Consider the following 23,924-nt stretch of genomic DNA (forward strand, 5'->3'; position numbering starts at 1 on the left):
GCAAGATTAAATTGATCCTTGCTCATTGTACCATACAAAAATCAACAGAAAAGAACATGGAAAAACCCAGAGAATCTGCAGAGGAAAAGGTCACAGACACATGAAGTCTGAGGAAGAAATTGAAGCCTTCTCCCCAAATACCTATACGCACCCTCCACACCCTCACTCCATCGTTATGAAAAGTTCCTTATGATTTTAAGAGACAGGGATATGCCAAAGGCACTATGTTGAAAAGACCTAACAGCTGGAGTAGTCACGGAGCACAACTGACAAGAAGCTGCTGGGATGGAAACCTACAAAGACAAACCTGATATTCCTGCCTGTCAGTTTCACATTTCCTGCTTTAGAGTATTCTTGTTGAACAGGACTTGAGGATTTACAAACCAAAAAAACACAAAGAAAGGTGCAATATTAACCTTCTCACGCCAAGACTGCAGCCAGGTGCCCCCTTCAGCCCAGCGGCCACCCTGGGCCTGCTGCCTCCACTCCGCCATCTCAGGACAGCCGGCGATGGGCGGCACCAGCCACCCATTTCCACAAAACCAAACACTGAACTATCGCGTCCAACAAACAGCAACCGATTTTTAAGCCTTTACACATGTGCTCTTCTGTGGAGGAATCCTTCCCAACCTTGCACCAGACCTGAAGGCAGGCAGTGCCAGGTGAGCGGGGTCTGGGCCCAGCTCCCCACAGCAGGTGGCCGGGCAGGGCAAAGGGCGGGAACGGGGCCAGCAGCCATAACCACCCCAGCAGCAGCGCTGGTGCAAGGTGTGAAGGTACAAGCTTACCACCCTCGAGCAGCGGGTGCAGCGTCCCTGTCCCATGAACGCTGCTTGGAAGACCACAGGCTGCTTTTGGGATCCCTTGAAGGCACACATCAAAGAGCCATATGTCCCTATGTACGTATATATTTTTATTACTACTGTTTTTTCCAGGAAGAAGACTGCAAACCCCTTTGCAAGCCCCAGCACGCTACTCCTCACAGTTCTCCCGCCACGCGTGCGGACAGCGCCCCGCAGCTTCCGGAACCGGCAGCGTTTCCCGCCGCCCCCGGCCCCTCAGGCGCTGCAGCCGCCCCCGGTGCGCGGTAGCCCAGCGCGGAGGGGCGAGAGGGGACAGCAGCGGCCCAGCCCGCGCAGCCGCCGCGCCAAGGCACGGCACCGCCGCCGAGCAGAGACGCGCTCCCCTCCCACGGCGCCGCCGGCCCGCCCCGCCATCCCGGCAGCCCCTCCCGCCCGCGGGCTCCCCCTACCTGTCCGAGGAGCCGCCAGCGGGCTCTCGCCGCTCCCACACCGACCGCCTCACACCTGCCCGCGGCGGGGCGGCGCGGGGAGCCGGCAGCCTCAGCCATGCGGCGGCGGGGAGCGCCTGGAGCTGAAGCGGCGGGAGCGCGCAGGCCCCCGCCTCCGCGCGCGGGGAGCGCTGCCGTGGCCGGCGGGGACTCGCCGCTGAGCCTGCAGCAGCTGCCAGCAGCGGCCGGGCTAGGGCTGGAGGGCGCGGACGTGGGCGGCCATCTTTGTTAAGGGCAGCGCTAAGAAGGAGACGGGCTACCGCCGCCCTGCGCCTGGCTCTTCGGGCGCAGCGGAGGGGCGGGAACGCGCCTCAGAATGGGTCGCCTGCGGCCTCCGCACCCAGGGGCGAAACCGTGTGTGAAACGGGAGGGTCTTGAAGCTGCGCCAGGGACCGTTCTAGCCGTCCCGGCGTGCGGGCGCTCCGCGCTGACATCAGCTGTACTGGCCCGCCGCCGCTTCTGAAGGGCCCTGCCGCCATCTTGGCTACGGGCAGCCCTGCGAGGTTGCCGGGAGCTGCTCCGGTTCGCCTGCCATCTTACCCCGGGCAGCCCCGCCACAGGGAGCGCGCGTCCCGTCCCGCCCGCCGCGGCGGGCCCTTCCGCGGGCGCTGCACGGCCTTTCGGCGGCGGTGAGGGCAGGGCTGGCGGGGAGCGGGGCCGGGCCGGCCGCTCTGGCCCTCGCCCGGGCGGGGCGGCGGACGGGGCCGCGGGCGCTGTGGCGCGGGAGCCTTTTCCCTGGCAGAGCTCAGAGCGGTCGGTTCTCCTGCGAGGTGGGCTCAGTTACCCTCCTGAGATAAAGTGATTTTATCGTTACATGATACTTATAAAGAGGGGGAAAGCTTGCCCAAAACCTTCCCGGTTTTTGGTTCTTCGACATCTAAACGTGCTCAGTTGCACCTTCCTTCCTCTTCATTGGTCGTTTCACTAGAGTTAAACTTCCAGCTGCCAGCAGCCAGTTTTGCAGTAATGTAGCAGGTTAATACACAACTTAAGTTGTGTGTAAGCTTAAGTTTTGCTTAAGTTTTTCCTGCTCATCCGATTTACCTAGTGAATCAATTTCATTTCCTGGAAAGAAAGGAAGTTTTACGTGCAGTTTATGTCATGTATATTTCACATACACAGTGTGAAATGATCAGTGGTTTCGGATTTTCAGATATTTCAGGTTGACTATCAGGAAATGAAGGTCAGGATGTCATGCGTTGGACTGCAAAATCTCCTGCAAAGACTGAGCTTCAGTGTCAAACACTACTCTAAGCATAACCATCTTCAAACAGTATGTTTTTATAGTAAACTAAAACCAAAGAAATGCCACATCCTGGACTGTTCGGGAAGTACGTTCACACACTGGACTGTGCCACCTGGAACTATCCTGCCGTGGAGATTCTTTTCCTGCAAGGTATGCTGTTTTAGACTGAATGTCAACAACCACCTCGGCACATCTGTTAAGGAAGCTAGCCATATTTTTCGAATGCTGAGGAACAATTTTCTGAAAGGGTTTGAAGCAGGGGGATAAATACTAGGATTCCACTTATGTTCAAAGGCATATACCATTGTTCAACTTTCCTATACTCTTTTGATGTAAATCTGCATTGTGGTTCATTTTCTTGTCTTCTAGAAAGATTCTGATAACGTATCAGGAGAAAATTGCAGGGAGAGATCAGCTAGTGTAAAGCGTTCGAACTGGTGACGCCAGACTTAACTACTTTGAGTTGGCACAAGAAAAACTTGACTTTTTCTGTGCTGGCCAGTACATCATGGTTTGCACCATATTAAATATTAAAATATTTTATTGACTTCTCATAATTGTATTCATGTTATAAACTACACTTTAAAAGGTAATTGGATTTATTTCTATAAGTAAATACTGTGTAAATGGGTGGCAGTGTATCATGCACAGAGTCAGAAAACGGTCTGAAATAATTTTGGGTTTTCTGTTCCTGCATTTCTAATACAATTTGTTAAAGGTATTATAAAAGTTTAATGCAGTATGACAGCCTGTAAACTGATTTATATGCATAATGCATAAGTACTATTTAAAAAGAGCGCTGTTTTGGTTTATTTATTTATTTTACCTTAAACATGTTTTCAGATGAATGTGGGATTGTTCTAAAATTGTTTCAAGTTGAGAGTGTTTCTTAAAAGTTAATACAAAGTTTATTTTTTGTAACCCTCTTATTTCTAACCATAATATAAACAGTTCCTAAGTTTGTGTCAGAAATGTAAACAAATGTTTCAAGAACAAAGGCATTCCTAATGGTGAGCAGGTATGGTTCTGTTTATTCATTGGCAGTTCACTAACACAGTTACAAATGCTGGTCTGCAACACTGGTTCCAGGATACAAACAGGTGGCTTTTACCTGAAAGGAAGCTGTGCCTTTTTGCTTTGGAGCAAATGTTTACAAATTGATTGAGATCCTCTGCTATCCTCAAAATCTTTCTAGATGCATTTCTAGATGACTTGTTTTTCCTTAGGCAAGGAGGTGTACAGTAACTGTAATATATACCTACACTGTGGCCACCAGCTCCGTGTAATATTTGCTAATACATACAATGGGAACTGTTGAAAACAAAAGGAGGGGAATCATCAAAAGACTGACAAAGTGTGGAACTTGCCAGAATAAGTTGTGGATGCTAAAATTTTACGTGGGTATAAGGGAAGATGATACATGTACGTGAAAGAGGCTTTTTAAATATCCAGAAACCACATTCAGCTCAGGAACTTCCAGACCTAAAATCATTGAAGGCTGGGGAAATACCTCTTGGGGAATATCATCTGTGCTTGTCCCGTTCTTATGCTTTCCAAAGTATTGTTTGGTTGCTTATGGTTTGTGAAATGGTGTTTTCTTATAGCAATTTTTCCAGTGACTGAGGAGCAGGTGGTACACTAACACATGCTACTATTTCTTTACCTTGACCAATTACACAGTTGCTCCAGAGCTTCTCTAAGGGCTTTCAAGGTTTCTTTGACTTGTGCTTCCAATTTGATACACTAGGCTAGAGGGACCATTGGCCTGAATCAGTAATGAACACTCATGTGCTTTCATGAATGATGCGATTTATATTCATAAATGGAGCAGGTAGTTTCTCCTTCTTTCAAAGACTACTCATAACATTCACATTTTAGATCTCGTGCATTTGTGAGGAACAAACCAGTTCTTAATGCAGAGTGAGGATGGGTAAAAAGTATATGCTGCTTTTTAAGTTTAGACATGTTCATGTAATACATTATTATAAAATTTTGTGTGATCTATGCAGTGTTCTGTACTGTAATGTATGTTGTTAAGCTTATTATTCAATCAAATGAGATTTTACAGCAAGCAAAAAGAAGTAGCATTATTCTAGCAGTTTTAATGAATTTTTTAACATTTTTACAAGAGAAGACAGCTTTGTTGGTGATGAGGTAGCTTTAGTCTGCTCATGGATCGTGGAAAACCAGATCCTTAAGCTTATTCCTGATAAAACTATTGCAGAACCAGTGTCAGTTCACCGCTTCACTTTATTCTGTGCCTTATGAACATTTATACTCACACTTTTGAGGTGGTGGAGCAAGAAGCTGAACAAGCTGCTAGGACTTCTAGGAACAGGGACAGAGGTGTGGGCAGCATTGTTGTCTGGGAGAGGAAATGAGAAGTGATAGTCTTAAGACAGGAATACTATGGGAAAGCACCTCTGAAGAAGGAAAAATAACAGAATTCCATAAAAATTAACTAAAAACTAGTTCTAGAATGAGAACAAACATATTTACATATGAACAATTAAGAGCATATGTTAATAGTACCCTAAATTTTGAAGAGAAGACCTCAATATATGTGTCAAATAATGCAGATTTGACAATGCCTCCTTAAAATATCAGGAAGAATTGAAGAGAAAAACTTCCTCCAACCATGGTTTTTTTCTTTTTAATAGCATGTACTGTTGTAATAATGCAAAGTCTGTAGCTCAGGAAATATTATTATTGCCTCAATATATTCATATTGGAGTACAGAGTGCTGGCTTGTAGCCATTGTCATCTTTCCTTACTTAGCAGGAAGGAACAAAGATCCCTTCCAAAAGGAAGCAAGATACACCCATAGCAACATCAGAGCTTTTGTACAAGAATCTTCTGAAACTGGAGCAGGAAAACTGGAATGTCATTTCAGCAAGATACAATGCTATGACAAAAAAAATCAAGGAAAAATTAGAAGAATTGCACAAGTATGTATTCTGTTCAGGAAGCCCAAGGGTAAGTGGCAAAAAATACAAACATTTCTCATCACTGAATACAAATAAAAGGCAGTGAAGCCATTTCTCCTATAAAATGCTGGTTTACTGATTATTTTATGGTGGTAGTTTTGAGTTTTGAATATTTTAAGAATTGTGGATAGTAACAGCATGTGTTTAGAACAATTTATACCTGTTATGATAGTGCATTTACCTTAATTTCCCCGTAGGCAAAAGCAAGTAAAGATACAATAATCGTCTGACTTTTGGATAAAGAAAACAGGACATTGTAAGTTAAAAGAGCAATTGCAGGTGATCTGAGCCTTTTGTTAAATATAGAGCAGGTATAGGTAGCTTCAGTACCCCAACTTTGAAAGAATCTGATGCGTGCAATTCCTTCTTTAGTATCAAATATACGTGCCATGTTCTGTCATTTGTGTATGTTACAATTGTGTTGTATGGAACAATGAATATAAGGGATTCTAAGGAAATAGTCTTAACTATACCTTGGACTTGAAACATGATTTTGTATTGAACAGATCAGATTTGGGCAGAATGTGTACTTTGAAGAGAATGGCTGCATATTTCTTTCAAAAGCAGATGATGGTAAGGGATTTCTTAACATAGTATGATTGTTAAAAATGGTGCGTGTGTATCACTGTATTTTTTTACATTAAAGCTTAATTGTTCTGTTTCTTAAAATAACTAAAAATACTTCTATAAAATGATTTAATGATGGATTAATAATTCTAGAAACGTGAATCTTGAAAGGTGAAGAGAGTTAGTATACATTGATACTAAGGCAAGTTTCTGGAGAGGAAAGAAGTCACTTCTTTTCAGAGCCCTAACAACATTTTGAAAGAGGAAACGCATATTCATGCTTTTTTGTTTCTGAGAGAGTGGGAAAAATTACTGATTGTACTTAGTAAAAACAACTGTGCTTTAGGTATCAGAACTTTAGAATGTAATACATTTACTAGAAGCCAAGGTCTACACTTTTAAAGTGTTTTAAATAAAATCTACAAGACTTTCCCCCCCCCCACCCCCACCCCCGGAACTATAATTTTTTGTTTTTACAGAGTGCATTTGCAAATATCTTGCAAGACAAATATTTGGTGTTAATAAATTCCTGTAGTATGCTCACGAATATTGCAGGCAGACTTGTTAAATGCTGGCATTAACAACCACTGTTCATTTCGACAGTGCTGTAATTACAGGATTTTTTTGCAATCTCTTTTTATGTAGCAGATGAAGGAAATGTTGACATTTTATTCAGTACCAAAGATCTTGGCTTTTCTGATGCCTTTATTCAACGGATCAGAATTTCACCAGATCAGAGATACATGGCCATCAGCTTAAAAAGTGAAAATTCTGAAGAAGCAACCTGTGTTGTTATGAAACTTGGTCATTTTCCCATCATGGAAGAAGTAATTCCAAGTGTATTTAGTTTTGGTAAGTTGTTTATAAATATCCTGTGAATCACACCAGTTTTCAACACAACATTTTTGTATAAGGAAACAATGTTTAATGTAATCCTTATAGCTGTTGAATTATTTCTTATATACTATTTCTTCCACGCTGCACAAGTACAGGTTACCTGATATGGATCAAAGTGACTGCTTTCATGGTAAAAGTTTTCCTTCATTGTAAAAGCAAACATTTATATATGTTTGAACAGTCATGCATGTCATTCTTTTTATTTAATTCAATATGCTTCTTTATATTGCAGTTATGTCAGTAAATTTTTAAAGATTTGCTCAAGAAATGTTCTAATTATTAAACCCTTACCGCTACAACTGAAGCCACTGACAGCTGTATGCTCTTAACTTTGCTGAAAAGTGTGCATGTGCTACCTACTATTAAGCATTAGCTGGAATTTCAACTGGACTTTAGGACGTGGGTCACAATTCAGAGCCCAATTAAGACAGTCAGGCCTTGAATCAGTTTACTCAAAATACATTACAGAGCTCTACACTGCTGTTAAAATAAGCAGAGGTAAACTGAAGTGAATGGGAAATCTTTTTTTTAGAGCATATTAAAGAATCTAGCAAAAAGAGTGCAATAGTGTGTATACAATGTTCCACATCTTGCTTTTTGGATCATATTCTTATATGTCATCAAGCATACATAGTGCAGTAAGCAATTTGCTTGGGCAGGGCAAAATATTAGAACTGTAGGTAAAACTTCCTAGTTACAAAAATGAAGAGTAGCAATAATTTAAAGTTGTGTTTGCAAAATTAAAGTTTATAATGCCTGTTGAAAACTGGGCCTGCAAATTTGCCAGTGACATTTTTCACTATATTTGATTTAAACATCTATCTAGGTTTGTCTAGAAGAATCAGTACATTTAAGAAACCAGCTCCCTGTTGCCTACATAGGTGTGACAGATCATAGCAGATAGTAATTTTTTTATACTCTTATTATCAGAATGGTAAAGATTACACCCATTTTGTAAACTTACTCAGGTGTAAGTGAGGTACAGCAGTACCTTGAAATACAGAGGTACCTCAATCATAAGCAAGAGAATTAGGTCTTATGACCACTTGCATGCTTGTATTGCATGATATGCAATATCAGGCAGACAAATTAAAGTTCTTGAAAATTGACATCTGTGTTTTTTAAAATGCTAGGCTATAGAAGAACTATATAATTCCCTTCTAAAGGCTTGTCTTCACAGTGAATCCTTAGCTGACTGTGCACTTTGGAGCCACATTGCTGTTGAGATAGCAGGTTGTTTGCATCACTTCACTGTGGTACTTTGGGTTTTGTACTGAAAATTAGTATTTATACATAAGACAGCATACAATAGCTTTTTAAAGTGTATGTATTAAACATCATTCTGGTGGATAAAGGAACAGCAGAGATGGTAGTTTGGCTGGATCAGTCAGCTTACTAAACTTCAGAATAGTAAGGTTCCTGTATTTACACATTGCTAATGCTGGCGAACACATACATCAGCATAGAAAACTGGGGAATTTTTATCTCAGCAGTACCCATGGGACACATGCATCATCTCTTTTCTCCAAATGGTTTGCGTGCAGTCACATGCAGTGGTGCAGAGCTCATACTCTTACCATCTCATTGACTCCACGTAAACCTGTTTCTCTGCCCAGTTTTAACGGCCACACATCTTCTATTTTCCTTTTACCTCCAGAACCTCCACAGGGTCAAGAGCTTCCTTTTCCTGGGTACTGGGACACTGTCCTCTCCCTGTTTTTTTTTAAAGATATATTACAAAAATTCTTGTTCTGTGAGATTCAGAGAAAACATGGAAAAATCTTTTTGTGGCTTACCACAGCCTCCGGGATGTAGAGGTGCTGTCTGCAGTTCCACATCAGCTGCAACCCATCTTTTTTATCATTTGGTCCAGTGTTCATGGAGCTTCATTTTCTCTCAGTAATAGTATATACTGTTCCAAATCTGATATGCATTTGTCTTTTTTCCAGAATGGGCTACAAATGATGTTCTGTATTACACCAGTCAGAAGAACCTTAAATGCCAGAATGTGTTTATGACCACTTTCACTGATCAGAAACATACTAAATTAGTTTATACAGAACAAGATGCAAGGTAATACTTACCTAAAATATAAAAAGTCCTTTACATATTCTATAGTATTTTACCTGTAAAATATAACTGGTTTGGAAAACAAATTCTTCTGTATCATATTCCAAATGGTAAAAGGCATTTTTAAGTTGTGTTCTGCTGTCAGTAGTGCCTTATGCAGTCTGAGAATGTGCTCTGTTCTCCTTTTGATATATGGTCAACAGAGATTTAACTTTCCTCTCTTACCTCATGAGTTCAGCTGAGTTTATAAATGTCAAGGTCAGTCTCAGGTCAGGGTGTCCTTTAATGAATGTGTGACAGTTTCATACAGGGTAAATCAGACTGTGGATTTCATTTTGTTTTCTCTGCTATTGATGTCTGATACATCTTTAAAAAAAAAAAAAACACATAGAAGTTCAGGCTAATCCTTGCTCTGGGTAATGGATGAGCAAAATCATTACAACATTCCTAGAGATAGAACTATTGTTGACTGAATACCCTCTCAATAACCTTTCTTTAAGCAGTGGTTTAGGAAGACAAGAAGGCTTTTGCTAAATTGAGTGCAGAACTAGTTTTTCAGCCATGTAGCATATGGTAGATTTATACAGCATTCCATACATATTTGTGATTATTCGTAATTCAAGTTATGTATTCAGTAAAGAAATTTCAATTATGCTTTCATCTAAAAAAACCAGGAAAAAATCTGCAATTGAGATGGCAGGAAAAAATCTGCAATTGAGATGGAGTAAATAAGATCCTTTTGTTCCAGTTGCATTTGATGCATACTTTTGGAAAATCAAGTTGCACTGACCTGACACTTCCCCACAGGGAAACTGTTGGCATAATTCTGAAGGTCATAGTCATTACAGTAAATCTACTAGAAACTTACTCTAAAGGTTCATATGCTATTGCAGCTCATAACTGAACTCGTTCATTGGAGATGGCAAGACATTCTTTTGTTGCCTTTGAGCAGTTCTGTTCTACATCTCACCAGCTCTTCTAGGTGCAGTCAGATTTATTATTGTTTTTTAAGAAGCTGAAATTTTCTTCACTTCCTTTAAAAAAAAAAAAGCTACAAAGACAAAAAAAAATAGTATCAAGCAGAGTCCTTGGGAAGAAGTCTTAAGTGTGTAACCTCCATTTCAGCCGGATTCTCTTAGAGGTAAGGTCAGCAGAGCTGACCCGTTGGAAACTATTGAATGCAGTGCCACCCTGTGCCAAAATAGAGGCAGGAAGCTGATTCCTTGCCGACTTTAGATCCCCTGCTGTGCCTGTCCTCCTAAAGATGTTAAGAGAGTGCAATTAGAAAAAAAAACCAATAGTACCAAAAAAATTTGTTCCTCCACTTGCAAATAATTAAAGGCACTGAAAATGCCATCTAAAGCATCCTTTCCTTCACCAGTCAAATATTTTTAAAGTCTAGAGGTATTATTATTGCAGATATCTGTCTGATCTGTATAAGGCAGATTACAGTACTCAGCCCTGCAATTTCTTGATGAAATCTTCTGGATCATTGTGTTGGACAGTTTTGCTTTTAGAGACATGCAGTCTTAAAGATTCAAAAGAAACTGATATGTATTAAGATTCCAATTAATTAGGGTGACTCACAGAAATCTGAATCTGAATTTCAGCCCCAAATTGTCTGTTAGCATTCAGCACTGGTTAGCATTCTGTTTCCTGTTTCTAGATTTTAGAAGCATTTCCAGTAGGTAGTTCCTAGTTTATTATTTCCAAAACCAGTTTGTAATTTCCAGCTTTATCATTGCAACACTGTCTGGCCTCTGTACTTTTTTGAAAAATAGTCTTTTTTGCCTTACTTGCTTCAAACAAAGTTAGATCAGTAACATTTGGGCATTTTATCAATTTGTCTTTATAATAGTTCTTGCTTTTCTTTTGTTACTGCTGTTCCCACATGATGTCCTTTATTAATTTTAATTATCTGTTAATACTGGGTTTTTTTAAAATAGTGTTACAAGCTCAATAAAAAGTTATGCATTTTGCCTGAATTTTAAAGCTTGTATATGTCAATGACCTTCAGCCTATCTCAGTGATGCAAAAACCTGGGTTCAGTTGGGCAACAGCTCAACTGCTTTCCTTGCAGATTTCGGGTTCCACACACAAGAGTGTGGGTTTTTGAATCCCAGGATAAATGCAGCAGGAATGAGTTTGGAAACCAAGTAGTCTGGAATTTTTCCAGCCTACTGACAGGCATGCTGTTTCTTACCTTGGAGACGGAAGACACAATTCTGAAGCAACTGATGGATTTTTAAAATAGTAATTGTTTAAGCTCTGCCCTCCCCCAATTATCCCTGAACAGGTTCTTTGTGGACATATATTGCACAAAAGATAGGCGGTTTCTCACTATCAACAGCAACAGCAAGACAACCTCGGAAGTTTGGCTAGTTGACTGTAGACATCCTTTTAAGTTGCCAGCTCTTGTACAAGCACGAACAAAAGGGGTCATTTACCATGTTGAACACAGAAATGATGAGTTATATATTCTTACTACATATGGAGAACCTGCAGAATATAAGGTAATTTTAACTGATAATAAGATTCATGGGTTTCATTCAGATACCTGTTGCAGACCATACAGAAATAGTAAGGCTTTTAATTCTGTGCTTCACAGCTTACCAAAATAATGTAAGAGAATTGTATAGAGAGCTGCATGGATTGAAAGACTGATAGTAGTACATGGAGTCTTGCCTGTAGCATACTAGTTTGATTCTAACTTCTTTGGCAACATCAAGAAATGAGTATGCTTTAACAGTCATTTCCCCTGTATTGAAATTTAAGTTGGTGATCTGTCTATATAATGAAACCACTACAGTTCTGCTGGCCACACTGAAAGCACTTGTTGCTGGAAAATCTTCTATAGATTAATCTGTAAGAATTCAACTAACTTTTTGAACTTACTAACTTGACGTTACTGAATTGTTCTTCCATTTTGCCCAAGTAGAGGGAGTTTAAAAACCTCCAGGTTTAATCGGGCAAAACCTCCCAACACAAACTAATAATTTTTTACAACAGAAATGTTGGCTGAGATCACCTGTATGTCTGTACCTCTCATTTGTAACTCTTACTACATCTTAGTAATATGCAGGGTTGGGTTTTGTTTTTATAGTTGATGAAGACACCAGTAGCTTCCAGTGGCATGGAGAACTGGCAGTTAGTTTATGCACTGGAAAAGAAAACCAAGCTAGTAGACTTGGAGATGTTCAGTGATCACTGTATTATGTTCCTGAAGAATGCTGGTCATCTTTACTTAGACGTGATTTCTTTTATTTCACATTCGGTTCAGTCAATAAAGGTATGTTTTAGCTTGACTTAAGCAGCCTAACATTTTTCCAGCACTATTTAATTTTTTTTTAACATAACTTTATAATGAATCGAAGCTCAATTATAAGAGTAGAAGTGGTTTGGAAGCTATAATACTGTCAAGTTTGTCATTATGACTGATTGTATTACCTGTGACTGTTCAGGATTTCACGTGGTTGCTTATTGCAGCATTTAGAAAGTTAGAAAGCAGCTACCCTACAAGTCAGTTCTTTCTTCAACTTATTACAGTCAAGCTCTTTACAGCTTGTAAATAAGTAAATATTATTTACAGCTTGTAAATAATGTAAAATAAGACTTGATTCCCTAAACACTCTACTTAGTTTTACTGGGCCTATTTTTGGTTACACCCATCAGTGTAAGGCAGGAAACGAGCCTGGCCCTCCCACAGAAGAAGGATTGGAACATTGAAAGGACAAGTATGTACACTGTCCCATAATGAATGGGAAGAGTTTGATAACTGCAGTACAATTTGTGGGCCCTCCCACAGAAGAAGGATTGGAACATTGAAAGGACAAGTATGTACACTGTCCCATAATGAATGGGAAGAGTTTGATAACTGCAGTACAATTTGTGCTAAGTATTTCTTCCTTTTTCTAGTTGTTGCTAAATATTTGTGCATTAAAACCAGAATGACTCAGTTCAAAACTGATTTCTGGAGACCACTGGATGAAATATTTAATTGATTTTTTTTTTTGCCTGAAAAATATGATCAGAACTACTTACAAGTTTATTGCAATAAGCTACCAATACTGCATTCTATAAAACTGCTACAGAAAAAGGTTTTCAAAGTACACTGTATGGTCTCTGAAAATTTTGAAAATGGTTGTAGTTTATTTATTCAGAAAGGGTCTGCAAAACCTGGACTTCTGCTGCAATTTCAGAAGTCTCTAGCAACTTAACCCAAGGAAGCAGTGGTCTGGCAGAGGGTTTGACTGTGTCCCTGCTGCTCTCAAAGAATGAATCTTGATTTCTTTTATTCTTAGCAGAGTTAAAAATCTTAAATATAATAACAGTGAGTGTCTGAGGGTGAATGTGCCAGGAAAAGGTTTTGTTCTTCACAGTGGCTGGCACTAGGAACAAAGTTAAGAGGCAGGGGTTTTCAGTGGCTTAGCATTACTGAGCTAACTCAAAGCAAAAGCCTAACAACTGACATGGACTTGGCGTGTCCAACATGTTGAAGGAGAACTGGAAGTCAGAGGGGAAATAGGATCTAAAAAAGAGAAACAATGCAGAATAATTTCAAAGACTGTTTTATTTTTTTTAAAATGCACTAATGTCCATTTTAAACTGAATTTGGATTTATTTTTCTTTTTTATTTCATTGTTGAACTTTATCCAATGGCCTTAGGGGAAAAGTTTGGCAGAGTCTTTCACTTTTTGACTGTTTTCATTGCTGATTTAAAAGAAAGAGAGACTGTGCTACGTACAGACTGAAGATAATTAGCTTGATATTCAAAATCTTTTCCTCTGAAGGACATACTAGGCAAAATTTACAGAAGCAGTGTAAGGGTCTCACTTGAAATGCCATGTTTTTCAGCTACCTACATGGGCCTGTGAATTTGAATTGGAATCTCATCCTGAACATACCACGAGCACTTGCTATTTTCAGCTTACCTCCCCAGTACACCCCCCTAAGCGTTTTGCATATTCATTTAAAGAAAATAATCTCATTGAACAAGCTGTGCAAGAGGTACCAATTATTATGAATTGTCACACTACACGTTTACTAGCTAAAAGCAAGGTAAGATTTTTTTTCCAGTCCTTTTCCCATTCCCTTTATTCCTCCCTTCCTCCCCACCCGTTTAAAGAAAATGTATTTGGCAGGGAATAGAGATTAAAAAAAATATAAAGAGCAGTTGGTGCTATAGTTACTAAACAGTGGGTGTTTTCTTCAGTGCTATAGAGAAGAACAAGAAAGATTCGTGATAAGATTTTGATTTATTTTTTTTTCCATTAACCTGGGTATGCTAGAGGAGATAGGAGTACACGATGAGTCAGGGATCTTAGTATAGTATAACTTAGAATTGCTAATTGATGTATGGTATTGTACTCTCCATGATAAATGAAAAAATGCTAGCTGTTGAAAAGAACACCCCACAACCAGCTGTACAGTATAGCTCAAGAAAGGAAAGTTTTAACAGCCTAAGTTTAAAAATTGGAGATGTTAATAAAGAGTTTGTGCTGCAGTAAGTGGTAAACTATTTTGTTAATAATAGATATTCTTGGTGTTAAAGGGGGAAGGAAGACTTGGGTGCTTGGGTAGTTTAAAAACTCCTCAGGTGTTGCACTTAAATGAATTTTATACTCTGTGTCTGTAAGCCTACACAGCAGAGGTTCAGTCTCTTGCTTTATTTTTCAAGAGTGCTTTGTACATTCTAAGTGAAAAAAATTACTGTAATCACAAAAAACACATTTTAAAATAAATAATTGAAGTTTTTATTGCCATGTGTCATTGAGATTTCTGCAATGTCCTTTATTATAAAATACTCCTTTTCCAGGATGAAACTTTGGTGCCAATTACAGTTTTTCATAATACGAATTCTAAAGAGCTACACAGGAAACCACTTCTAGTTCATGTATATGGAGCTTATGGCATAGATTTGAACATGAGCTTTAAAGAAGAGAAGCTGATGTTAATTGAAGAAGGTTGGATATTAGCGTATTGCCATGTTAGGTAAGTCAAATATAAAATCAAATGAAGATTTTAATCTGTGGGATATACAGATATTTCTTGGTATACAACTGAAGAGGTAGGGAAATAATTTTTTAATGTAGCTATCTATGCCTAGTTCTTCATGCTTTTCACTTTCATCTCTTACTAGATTTTAAGTAGTTTTTAAAATAAATTTACTTCAGAAAAAAAAAATTCAAGACCACATACAGCATTAAGGTTTTTTAAATCAACAGGAAGATTGTATGTAACTTCTAATCTTTTGAAGTCTCATTACTTGTCTCATCTTTGCTCAAGAAAAATTTTGATAACATTCAAATTGCAGTGACATGCTACCTCCCTCTCTTTCCAAGGACATAGTGTACTAATGTTCAGTCTGCATCTTCTGAAAGCCGTTTGCCTTCCACAGCAACAACTAAGCATTTAACCTGTGTCTCTTGTTCTTTTATTGGCTAAGTCCTCTGTCTCCAGTTTAGCTACAGGTCTACTAGTTTTATAAAACAATGTACAATAGGTTTCACATTTACATTAAGATAACAATTCAGTAGGTAAAGAAGATAAAAAAGGAATCACTTTAGAGAGAGGAAGGGGGAGAATGAGCTATTGTTTGAAACACCAGTTCCAAAACAAATTCAGCATACAAATATGTTGTCTGCTGTATTAAGTGGCAAACGTCCTGTTATTCCTCCCGCCCCTCTAAGTAACTTAAGATGCAAGTCATTAAGATGGATTCTTCATCTAAAGATGAAGAATTTTGATAGAATAATCAGTTAGTGCATTTTAAACTTGAAACCTGAATAAGGAAACTTCAAGTGGCTTAGAACTAGAATTGTGGTTGCGTAGAAAGCAATATAAATACATTTAAAATTCTGTTTCACAAAATACAATTTTAAGTAGTATTTGAAATTTACAAACTAGAAAAAACTACACTTCTTAACAGACTCAGAATTTAAGCTACACAGTAGACAAGTTCTGAGAGTCTCGGTGTGGAGCTGGGAAATAGTATTTAATGTTTTTAACAAATGCTAGTGTTAGTGATATATGTATTGAAAACGTTTTAGGTATCTTAATAGTTTCCTGTATAAAAAGATAGTATTATTGTCTGATTTTGTATTGCCTACAATGACAGTATCATTTCCTAAAGTAGTGCTTTTCCTGTGAGTTCCAGGACACAAGCAGCACACAAGAGCACAGAGCACCCTTAGGGAGTAAGGTTTTTCAGCAGTCATCATACATGGAATTTTTTTGTTTGCATGTTGTGTATTTTAGCCATAAAGCAGGGTAAGGACAAGAATAGAGAAAGGAAGAGTTAACTGGGAAAACAAACTCTGGTTTTGCAATTCTGTGGCTGCTGCTGTCCTTTTGTTATCTAAAGTTTTGCCGTGTAATGTTTTCCAAAGAGACTCCAACTTGAATTGCTTTAAATTTCAGGGGTGGAGGAGAGCTAGGCCTTAGTTGGCATAAAGATGGATGTCAGCATAATAAACTGAAAGGTCTCCATGACCTTAAGGCTTGCATCATGCTGCTGCATGAACTAGGATTTTCTCAGCCGAAGTACACAGCACTAGTAGCTGCCAGTGCTGGAGGAGTTCTTGCAGGAGCCCTGTGCAACACCGATCCAGAACTTACCAGAGCCATGGCTTTACAGGTGAGGTGCTGCAGGCCTTTTATGGATTATGACGTTAAACTGTATTTTGTGTTTCATTCTACCAGTTTCAGAATTGGAAACATTCCAATTCAGAATTCACTTTCCTCATTGGTTTGAGAAAACCTTGACTTAGACATTTGAGGTCCTCTGTCCTATTTGCCAACTTTTTTTCTTTCTTTTTTTTTTTTAACAACTTCTAAGGCTCCTTTCGTAGATGTTCTAAATACAATGATGAAAACTCATCTCCCATTGACAATTGAGGAACAGGAAGAGTGGGGTAATCCATTAGCGGATGAAAAATGTATGGAGTATATCAAAAGCTATTGTCCATACCAGAATATTAAGCCACAGGTAAAATGATGTTTTCTGTGTGGAATACTACAGTAATAAAGCGTAGCAGTTTATAAGAAAACAAAAAGTGGATAACTGGAATTTAAAACAGAAAATCTATTTTTTCAGTGCTTTAAACCCCGGTATTTTAGAATTGTCTTAGCTGCTGCTTTGTGTTAAAATGAATCATTAATACAAATCGAAGCTATTTGAGTAATAATCTTAGCAATATTTGGAGTCATAAATGACTACTGAAATTAACTAAATGCCTTCTCCTAAATAATCAATAGATTTCAAAAACTGCTTTTGTTATAGGATTGCCAGGAAGTTGTAATATAATCTCAACAAACCTTCTGTGTTTTCTCTCTGAGTTAACTCAGGAGAGTTAACTTTGGCCTCTTCAAGGACCTACTTGGAGAAATCCCATGAGTTAGGATTCTAGAAGGTAGGGGAGTCCAAGAGAGCTGGCTAACATTCAAGCATGACTTCCTCCAAGCTCAAGACTGGTGCATCTCTGTGAGTAAAAAATCAAGCAAAGTGGCAGGAGACCTGCAAGGATGAGCAAGCAGCTTCTGGCAAAACTCAGAAGAAGGAAATTAACAGAATGAAAAAAGGGACATGCCACTTAAGAAGAATATAGGAACGTTGTCAGAGTATGCAAGGAAGGTTAAGGTCCATTTGGAATCAGATCTGGTGAGGGATGTCAGTGACAGCATGAAGGGCTTCTTCAAGTACATCAGTAGAAGAAAGAGTTACTGAATGACTTATTTGCTTCAGTTTTTACTGCCAAGGCCAGCCCTCAGGAATCACTGACCCTGGAGGCAGGAGAGGAAGTCTGGAGAAAAGAAGATTTTTCCCTTGGTCAAGGAGGATCGGGTTAGGTATCACTTAAGCAATCTTGACAGCCACAAATCCATGGGCCCCGATGGGATGCATCCTTGAGTGCTGAATGAGCTGGCAGATGTTATATCCAGGCCACTCTCCATCATCTTTGAAAGGCCATGGAGAACAAGAGGGGTGCCTGAAGACTGGAGGAAAGCCAATGTCACTACTGCCTTCAAAAAGGGCAAGAGGGAGGGCCCAGGCAATTACAGGCTGGTCAGCCTCACCTCCATCCCTGGAAAGGTGATGGAACAGTTCACCCTGGAGGTCATGTCAAACCATGTGGAGGAAAAGAAGGTTATCAGGAGTAGTCAGCACAGATTCACCAAGGGAAAATCATGCCTGACCAACCTAATAGCCTTCTGTGGTGGAATGGCTGGCTGGGTAGATGACAGGAGAGCAGTGGATGTTGTGTACCTTGACCTCAGCAAGGCTTTTGACCCTGTCTCCCATAATATCCCCACAGGGATAGATGAGCAGACAGCAAGGTAGATTGAGAAGTGGCTGAATGGCAGAGCTCAGAGGACTGTGATCAGCGGCACAGAGGCTGCCTGGGGGCCTGTAGCTCGTGCTGTTCCCCAGGGGTCAGTGCTGGGTCCAGTCCTGTTCAACTCACTCATCAGTGACCTGGATGGAGGGACAGAGCGTACCCCTCAGCGGGTTTGCTGGTGATACGGAGCTGGGAGGAGTGGCTGATACACCAGAGGCTGCGCTGCCATTCAGAGAGACCTGGGCAGGCTGGAATGCTGGGTGGAGAGGAACCTGATGAAATTCAACAAAGGTAAATGTAAGGTCCTACACCTGGGGAGCAAGAACCCCAGGCACCAGTACAGGCTGGGGCTGACCTGCTGGAGGGCAGCTCTGTGGAGAAGGACCTGGGTGCTCTGGTGGGCAGCAAGTTGCCCACGGGCCAGCAGTGTGCCCGTGTGGCCAAGGCCAATGGGATCCTGGGGTGCATTACAAGGAGTGTGTCCAGCAGGTGGAGGGAGGTGATCCTTCCCCTCTGTGCTGCCCTGGTGAAGCTACTACTGGAGTGCTGTGTTCACTTCTGGGCTCCACAGTTCAAGAGGGAGAAGGAGCTACTGCAGAGGGTCCAGCGGCAGGCTGTGAAGATGATTAAGGGGACTGGAGCATCTCATGAGGAATGGCAGAGAGAGCTGGTCCTGCTTAGCCTGGAGAAGACTGAGAGGGGATCTTGTCAATGTATGCAAATATCTTGAGGGCGAGTGTCAAGAGGACATGGCCAGGCTCTTTTCAGCAGTGCCCAGCAACAGGACAAGGGGCAACAGGCACAATCTGCAACACAGAAAGCTCCATCTGAATATGAGGAAAAACTTCTTTGAGGGTGACAGCACTGGAACAGGCTGCCCAGAGAGGCTGTGGAGTCTCCTTCTCTGGAGACAATCAAATCTTGCCTGGTGCAATCCTGTGCAACCTGCTGTAGGAGAACCTGCTTTAGCAGGGGAGTTGGACTAGATGATCTCCAGAGGCCACTTCCAACCCCAACCACTCTGTGATTCTCCTTTGGGGGGCGGGGAGCAGAGTTTACTGGGTTTTGCAGACTGTCACAGAAGGAAGGAAGTGATTTCCACTGGTTAAATACCTTTTCAGAAGCAAACAATGATATGGAAAAGGAGCTATAGCTTTGACATTGTCATCTCAGAGGAAATCTTTATGTGAAGTAATGTGTGAGCTGTGTTGCATAGCTTCATTAAGTAAAATCTTACTATATAAAACCAACTACTTTTTATGTGTAGAAAGATTGCAGAAGTAAATCTCAACTACTGTTCTAAGGTGAACCATTCCGTTGACTATTATTCCCCTTTTTTTTGCAGTCATCAGCAAGCAGCTGGTATCAGACCTTTACCAGCAGGGAGAGGATGTTGTTAATTAACTTTTGCAAGTAGATGATCCCTTAATATGAAGTAATTTTTCAGACCAAAATACTTTTTGCAGTTAGAGTGCTAAGAGTGTTTTTTTAAGAGTAGGTAATTATATAATAGGTGCAGTTTTAGATACGTCATAACAAGTAGTACAGTAAGATAAAGAGAGAAAAAATTGTTACTTCATGAGAAAAATCGGTTGTCAAGTATTTAACTGTTTTTGTTTTTTAAACTCAGTGTTACCCTTCAGTTTTTATCACTGCATATGAGAATGATCAACGGATACCACTAGCAGGAGTTTTACGATACGTTCAGAAACTTAGGAAGGCTGCACTAGATCATGCCAGCAGAACAAGTAAGGAAGGTAAGAATATGAATATGACAGATATATGGAATTAACAAAACCAGAATGAATAGTCATGAATTAAATACCATAGAGATCAGCTCCTCATTTAATGTATTCATTTGTACAATATGATCCATTTAAAGCTCAGAGGTAATTTCTGTTATCGGCGAAGATGAGATGTCCTGTCGTATTGACAAACAGATAAACCTCAGCTTCTAAGATGCACTGACCAGAGCCTTAAGAGGGACTAGTTACGTATTGTAGACCTGCCTGAAGATAGCTAAACCCATGTGTTAAATATTAATAGTGATAAACCACAACAGGCTCAGGAAACCCTCTGAGGTGAAAAAAACATAAAGACTGGGGGAATGAGTGGGGCTCACTCTTTCCTAGGCCTCAACATACAGCAACTGTTGGACAGTGATAGGTGAACCCATACTGTCTAGTCCAGCTGTTGGTACAATCATGCTGCAGTTCTCTACAACACATGGATTAAAAAAAATAATCCTATTTTTACTGCTCTACAAAAAACTACTTTTCTCAGTTTGCTAAAACTGCAGGTGTTAGTCCAAGTTAGAATAACAACAGTGCCAAGGCATAGATGTTTTTATACCTGAAACTTAACACCAGCTTTGAGACCTTCCAGCAAAAGGTACATCCAAGCCTTATTATTTTCTAATCTAATCTGGGGAGAGGCTTTTACTGTCAGTACCAAAAGAGAACTTGAATTAGCTTTTCTAAATTTTTGTTATGCCTCTTCTCTGCTAGCAGCACAACTCAACTACAGTGGTTGAGAAAAGACAGCACGTGCTGCAATTTTTGTTTTGGTCTTTGCTCAGGAAAAAAAGTGCATCTTTCCAAAAAGACCTGGAGAGAGAACACACACACACTAAATATATACACACTTTTAAAATATGTAGTTAATAGCAATACAAACAGTTAATCCAGCAAGCCCCTGTATGATTCTGTTTTTTTCTTAAGGAATAACAGAATTGTCAGGACAGAAGGCAGAATTATCTATCCTTAAACAACTCGCATCCCCACTTAGCTTTTTCCTTGTTCATTCAATGTTAAGTGATTGCTAGCTTCATTGTTCCAGGAGATTGGATCCCTAACATAATCTTAGACATCCAGGAAAATGGCAGTCATTGTGATTCATCCTGGGAGGATTCACTGAATGAGGTATGTTCCCTTTATTGCACACATCTGTAACATGTTGGAGGGAAGTGTCCCCTCTGTCGATACTTCAGCCTCAGTAGTTCATCCAGTCATTGAATGTGTTTGAAGTATCAAAAGAAAAACACTGCTTGAATTAAGGTTGCTCTTGGAACCTGTTTATATATATTGCAAGAGCAATTATATATCTATATAAAAGATCTGCTGTTTTTATATATATAAACACATAATTATATATTTATCAATATATGTATATTTTAGATATGAGCCAGTGACAGAGCCAGATTATTGAACCTCATTGTGCCTTAAGCCTCAAAGTACTGTTAAACTCCCACTGTAACGTGCTAAGAGCTTTGAATGAAATGTTCCAAGTTCTGCAAAATATTGTTCCAGCCGGAAAAGTCTTGTGCTGTACAGTATTAAGTGTTTAAAATTGTCATACTGTCTACTTCCATCTTTCTCATGAGTAAAACATGTATGATGGGTTTGAACTTTACATTCTGAAATGCATGGTCTGTATTATCAAAGGACATTACTACAACTAGGTTTCCAAGATTTTGCACTTTATACAAGTGTGCGTGTTAAAAGCAACATACTGCCAAGACCTGACATATTGTTACTGATGTCTCAGATTATCACAATTAGATACAAATTTTATTACTGTTAACTGTAACAAATCCTAGCAAATGTTGTTTGGTTGTGGTGGCAGTTATTCCCAAAGTGAATTCATTCTACCCTGAGGTAGAAAATTTCCTCATTCCCAGAATGAGGAGGAGCCTCATGCCATCTTACGGCAAGGTATTGCTTAGCATTAGTACGGGAAAGGAAGAAGGTTAGAATAGCTGTACAAGAACCTGAAGTTTTATAATGCAAAGAATATTTTTATTTTTTTTTAGGTTGCAAGGCGCCTTGCTTTTCTGAACAAAGAACTTGAGGAAGTATGCCATCTTGAACATCATAGCAAGTCCTGCAAATAGCTAATAAACACATTGACCACCTGAAGAGCTTCAGGTCAAATTTTTGTTTATATGAAAAGTGCACAGCTCTTCCAGAGTATCTCTCCTCCCTGCTTTGTGGGCATAAGCAGGCAGGCAATTCAGAGACAAAGTTGGGTGTGGTATTGCTTTATAAGCATACAAGCTAAGAGCTGACTTTCTTCCCTGCCAGATACTACAGAAGTAGCCACCTGCATTAATCAATTTGTTCAGCACAGTTCTGTTCACATAAGCAAGTGGTGCAGCACCATACAAGCAGAGGTGAAGCACAACAGAAATGTGTAAGGCCTAACCTGTGAAGTACATGCACATTGTACAAGCAGCCTTTCCAGTCTTAAGACCTCTCTTCCAAGACCACATTTTACACAAGGCAGTAAAACTCCCAAGAAGTGTTTGATTTAAAAGTCTCACTAGGTTCTTCTAAAACTAATTCCCATACATAGGTGCTGATGACTATTGCTCTTCCTAGTTAAAGAGTAGCCACTGATCATATGGTGGGATTGAACAACCTGCAAAGAAGAAATGGAGTCTCAAGAATAGGAATTTTAGCTGCACTCTTTCATCTGAGTAGATTCAAAATATTGCAATTACCTTAACTGCTTGGTAATCTTAAAGAGGAGGTGCCGGAGTCCCTCTGGAAGACAAGACAAATGCCCCAGGAGATGCCAGTCTTTCCAGAGGATAAAACAAAAAGAATGGCCCTACTACACAGCAGCCTGATTCAGAGCTTAGCTGACCTCTGAGCAAGGCATGAACCTGCTACACATTGCTTATTAAGACAGATGCATGGTGAACGCACCTAGGGCCAGTAACTGGTACAAGCAGTTGGTAGAAAATACCCTGCGTGTCTATAAGGTCCTCAAACTGAAACAGAGTTCCCCACAATACCCCCACGTCCAAAACAGATGCTACCAAGTTAAATGCTTATCCTGCCTGTGTGTCACATAAGCCACTGTAGATGCACCAAATGCAAACCAAAATGTTCTTACTCTGAACTGATGTATGCACACCTCACCCTCAACCTTATGGTAGAAAAAGAAAGAACAGAATGCAAACGTATTCTGACTCAGTAGGGGCAGAATCAATTGGAAATGCATTCCTAGCATCGAGCCAGACGTATTTGCTATATTTTGTTCTTTCCCTTATTAACTCTGAGGGTAATCATACTTGTTAGAGTATGAGCCATCACAGCTTTACATGCTAGTCTTGCTTGCTTTCACCTATTTTAAAAAATACAAGGCCACCCTTCAGAATAAGTTTCACAAATCTACAGACTTTTAAAAAGCTACTACGAACTGCTACAGGCTTTCTACTCCACAGGAGTTCTTAATGACGAGCAACTGTAAGGGGCAGCACCCAGGAAGCAACTGTTCTCTTTCCTCACACTTAAAACAAGTTTTTTAGGACAGGTTTACTTTTCTTCTCCACAGACCCTAAGGGGCAGCATATATATACTTACATTGCCAATATAGGTGCGAGACAATTGGGTATCTGTTTTATTTTTCAGAATGTTTATTTTGTACACAAAGTTTTAAAAGCCAAAGAAGACTGACAATTGTTAGCATTTCCCTGAAAGCAACGCTTTCTAAATTAACACAAAAGCTTCGTTGGGTTCTAC

At 40.1% G+C, this 23,924-nt stretch overlaps 2 protein-coding genes across 14 annotated transcripts in view; one reads left to right on the top strand and one right to left on the bottom strand.

Annotated features, from left to right (window-relative positions):
- CAMKMT (calmodulin-lysine N-methyltransferase) overlaps nt 1–1,380 on the bottom strand; it is a 309,341-nt gene extending 307,961 nt beyond the window's left edge. For all 3 annotated transcript variants that reach the window (XM_080408606.1, XM_080408607.1, XM_080408608.1), the window contains exon 1: nt 1,253–1,380. In XM_080408606.1, the coding sequence (XP_080264732.1) occupies nt 1,253–1,351 (99 nt within the window). In that variant the 5' untranslated portion in view covers nt 1,352–1,380. The remainder of the gene's footprint in view (nt 1–1,252) is intronic.
- Nucleotides 1,357–23,913, top strand: PREPL (prolyl endopeptidase like). Of its 11 annotated transcripts, none has more exons than XM_080408581.1 (15): nt 1,357–1,920; nt 2,445–2,687; nt 5,316–5,513; nt 6,031–6,097; nt 6,737–6,943; nt 8,938–9,061; nt 11,355–11,571; nt 12,162–12,347; nt 13,913–14,116; nt 14,874–15,049; nt 16,478–16,694; nt 16,896–17,045; nt 20,027–20,153; nt 21,235–21,317; nt 22,208–23,913. In XM_080408581.1, the coding sequence occupies exons 2-15, from the start codon at nt 2,469–2,471 to the stop codon at nt 22,286–22,288; spliced, it is 2,256 nt and encodes a 751-aa protein (XP_080264707.1). In that variant the 5' UTR covers nt 1,357–1,920; nt 2,445–2,468; the 3' UTR covers nt 22,289–23,913. The 11 variants fall into 11 exon arrangements, 9 of the variants coding, with proteins under 9 accessions (XP_080264707.1, XP_080264711.1, XP_080264712.1 ...); XM_080408582.1 differs by lacking the exon at nt 1,357–1,920 and adding an exon at nt 1,933–2,061; XM_080408584.1 differs by having other exon boundaries at nt 1,912–2,687; nt 6,740–6,943.
- The last annotated feature ends 11 nt before the right edge of the window (nt 23,914–23,924 follow it).

This window comes from Falco punctatus, assembly GCF_963210335.1.
Source record: "Falco punctatus genome assembly, chromosome: 12".
Taxonomy (NCBI): Eukaryota; Metazoa; Chordata; class Aves; order Falconiformes; family Falconidae; genus Falco; species Falco punctatus.

Bases quoted from the DNA above. Each gene is read 5' to 3' on its own strand.
- PREPL (XM_080408581.1), top strand. From the start codon at position 2,469: ATGAAGGTCAGGATGTCATGCGTTGGACTGCAAAATCTCCTGCAAAGA. The intron at 11,572-12,161 runs GTAATTTTAACT...TTGTTTTTATAG, and splicing joins GAGAACCTGCAGAATATAAG to TTGATGAAGACACCAGTAGC. The intron at 16,695-16,895 runs GTGAGGTGCTGC...ACAACTTCTAAG, and splicing joins CCAGAGCCATGGCTTTACAG to GCTCCTTTCGTAGATGTTCT.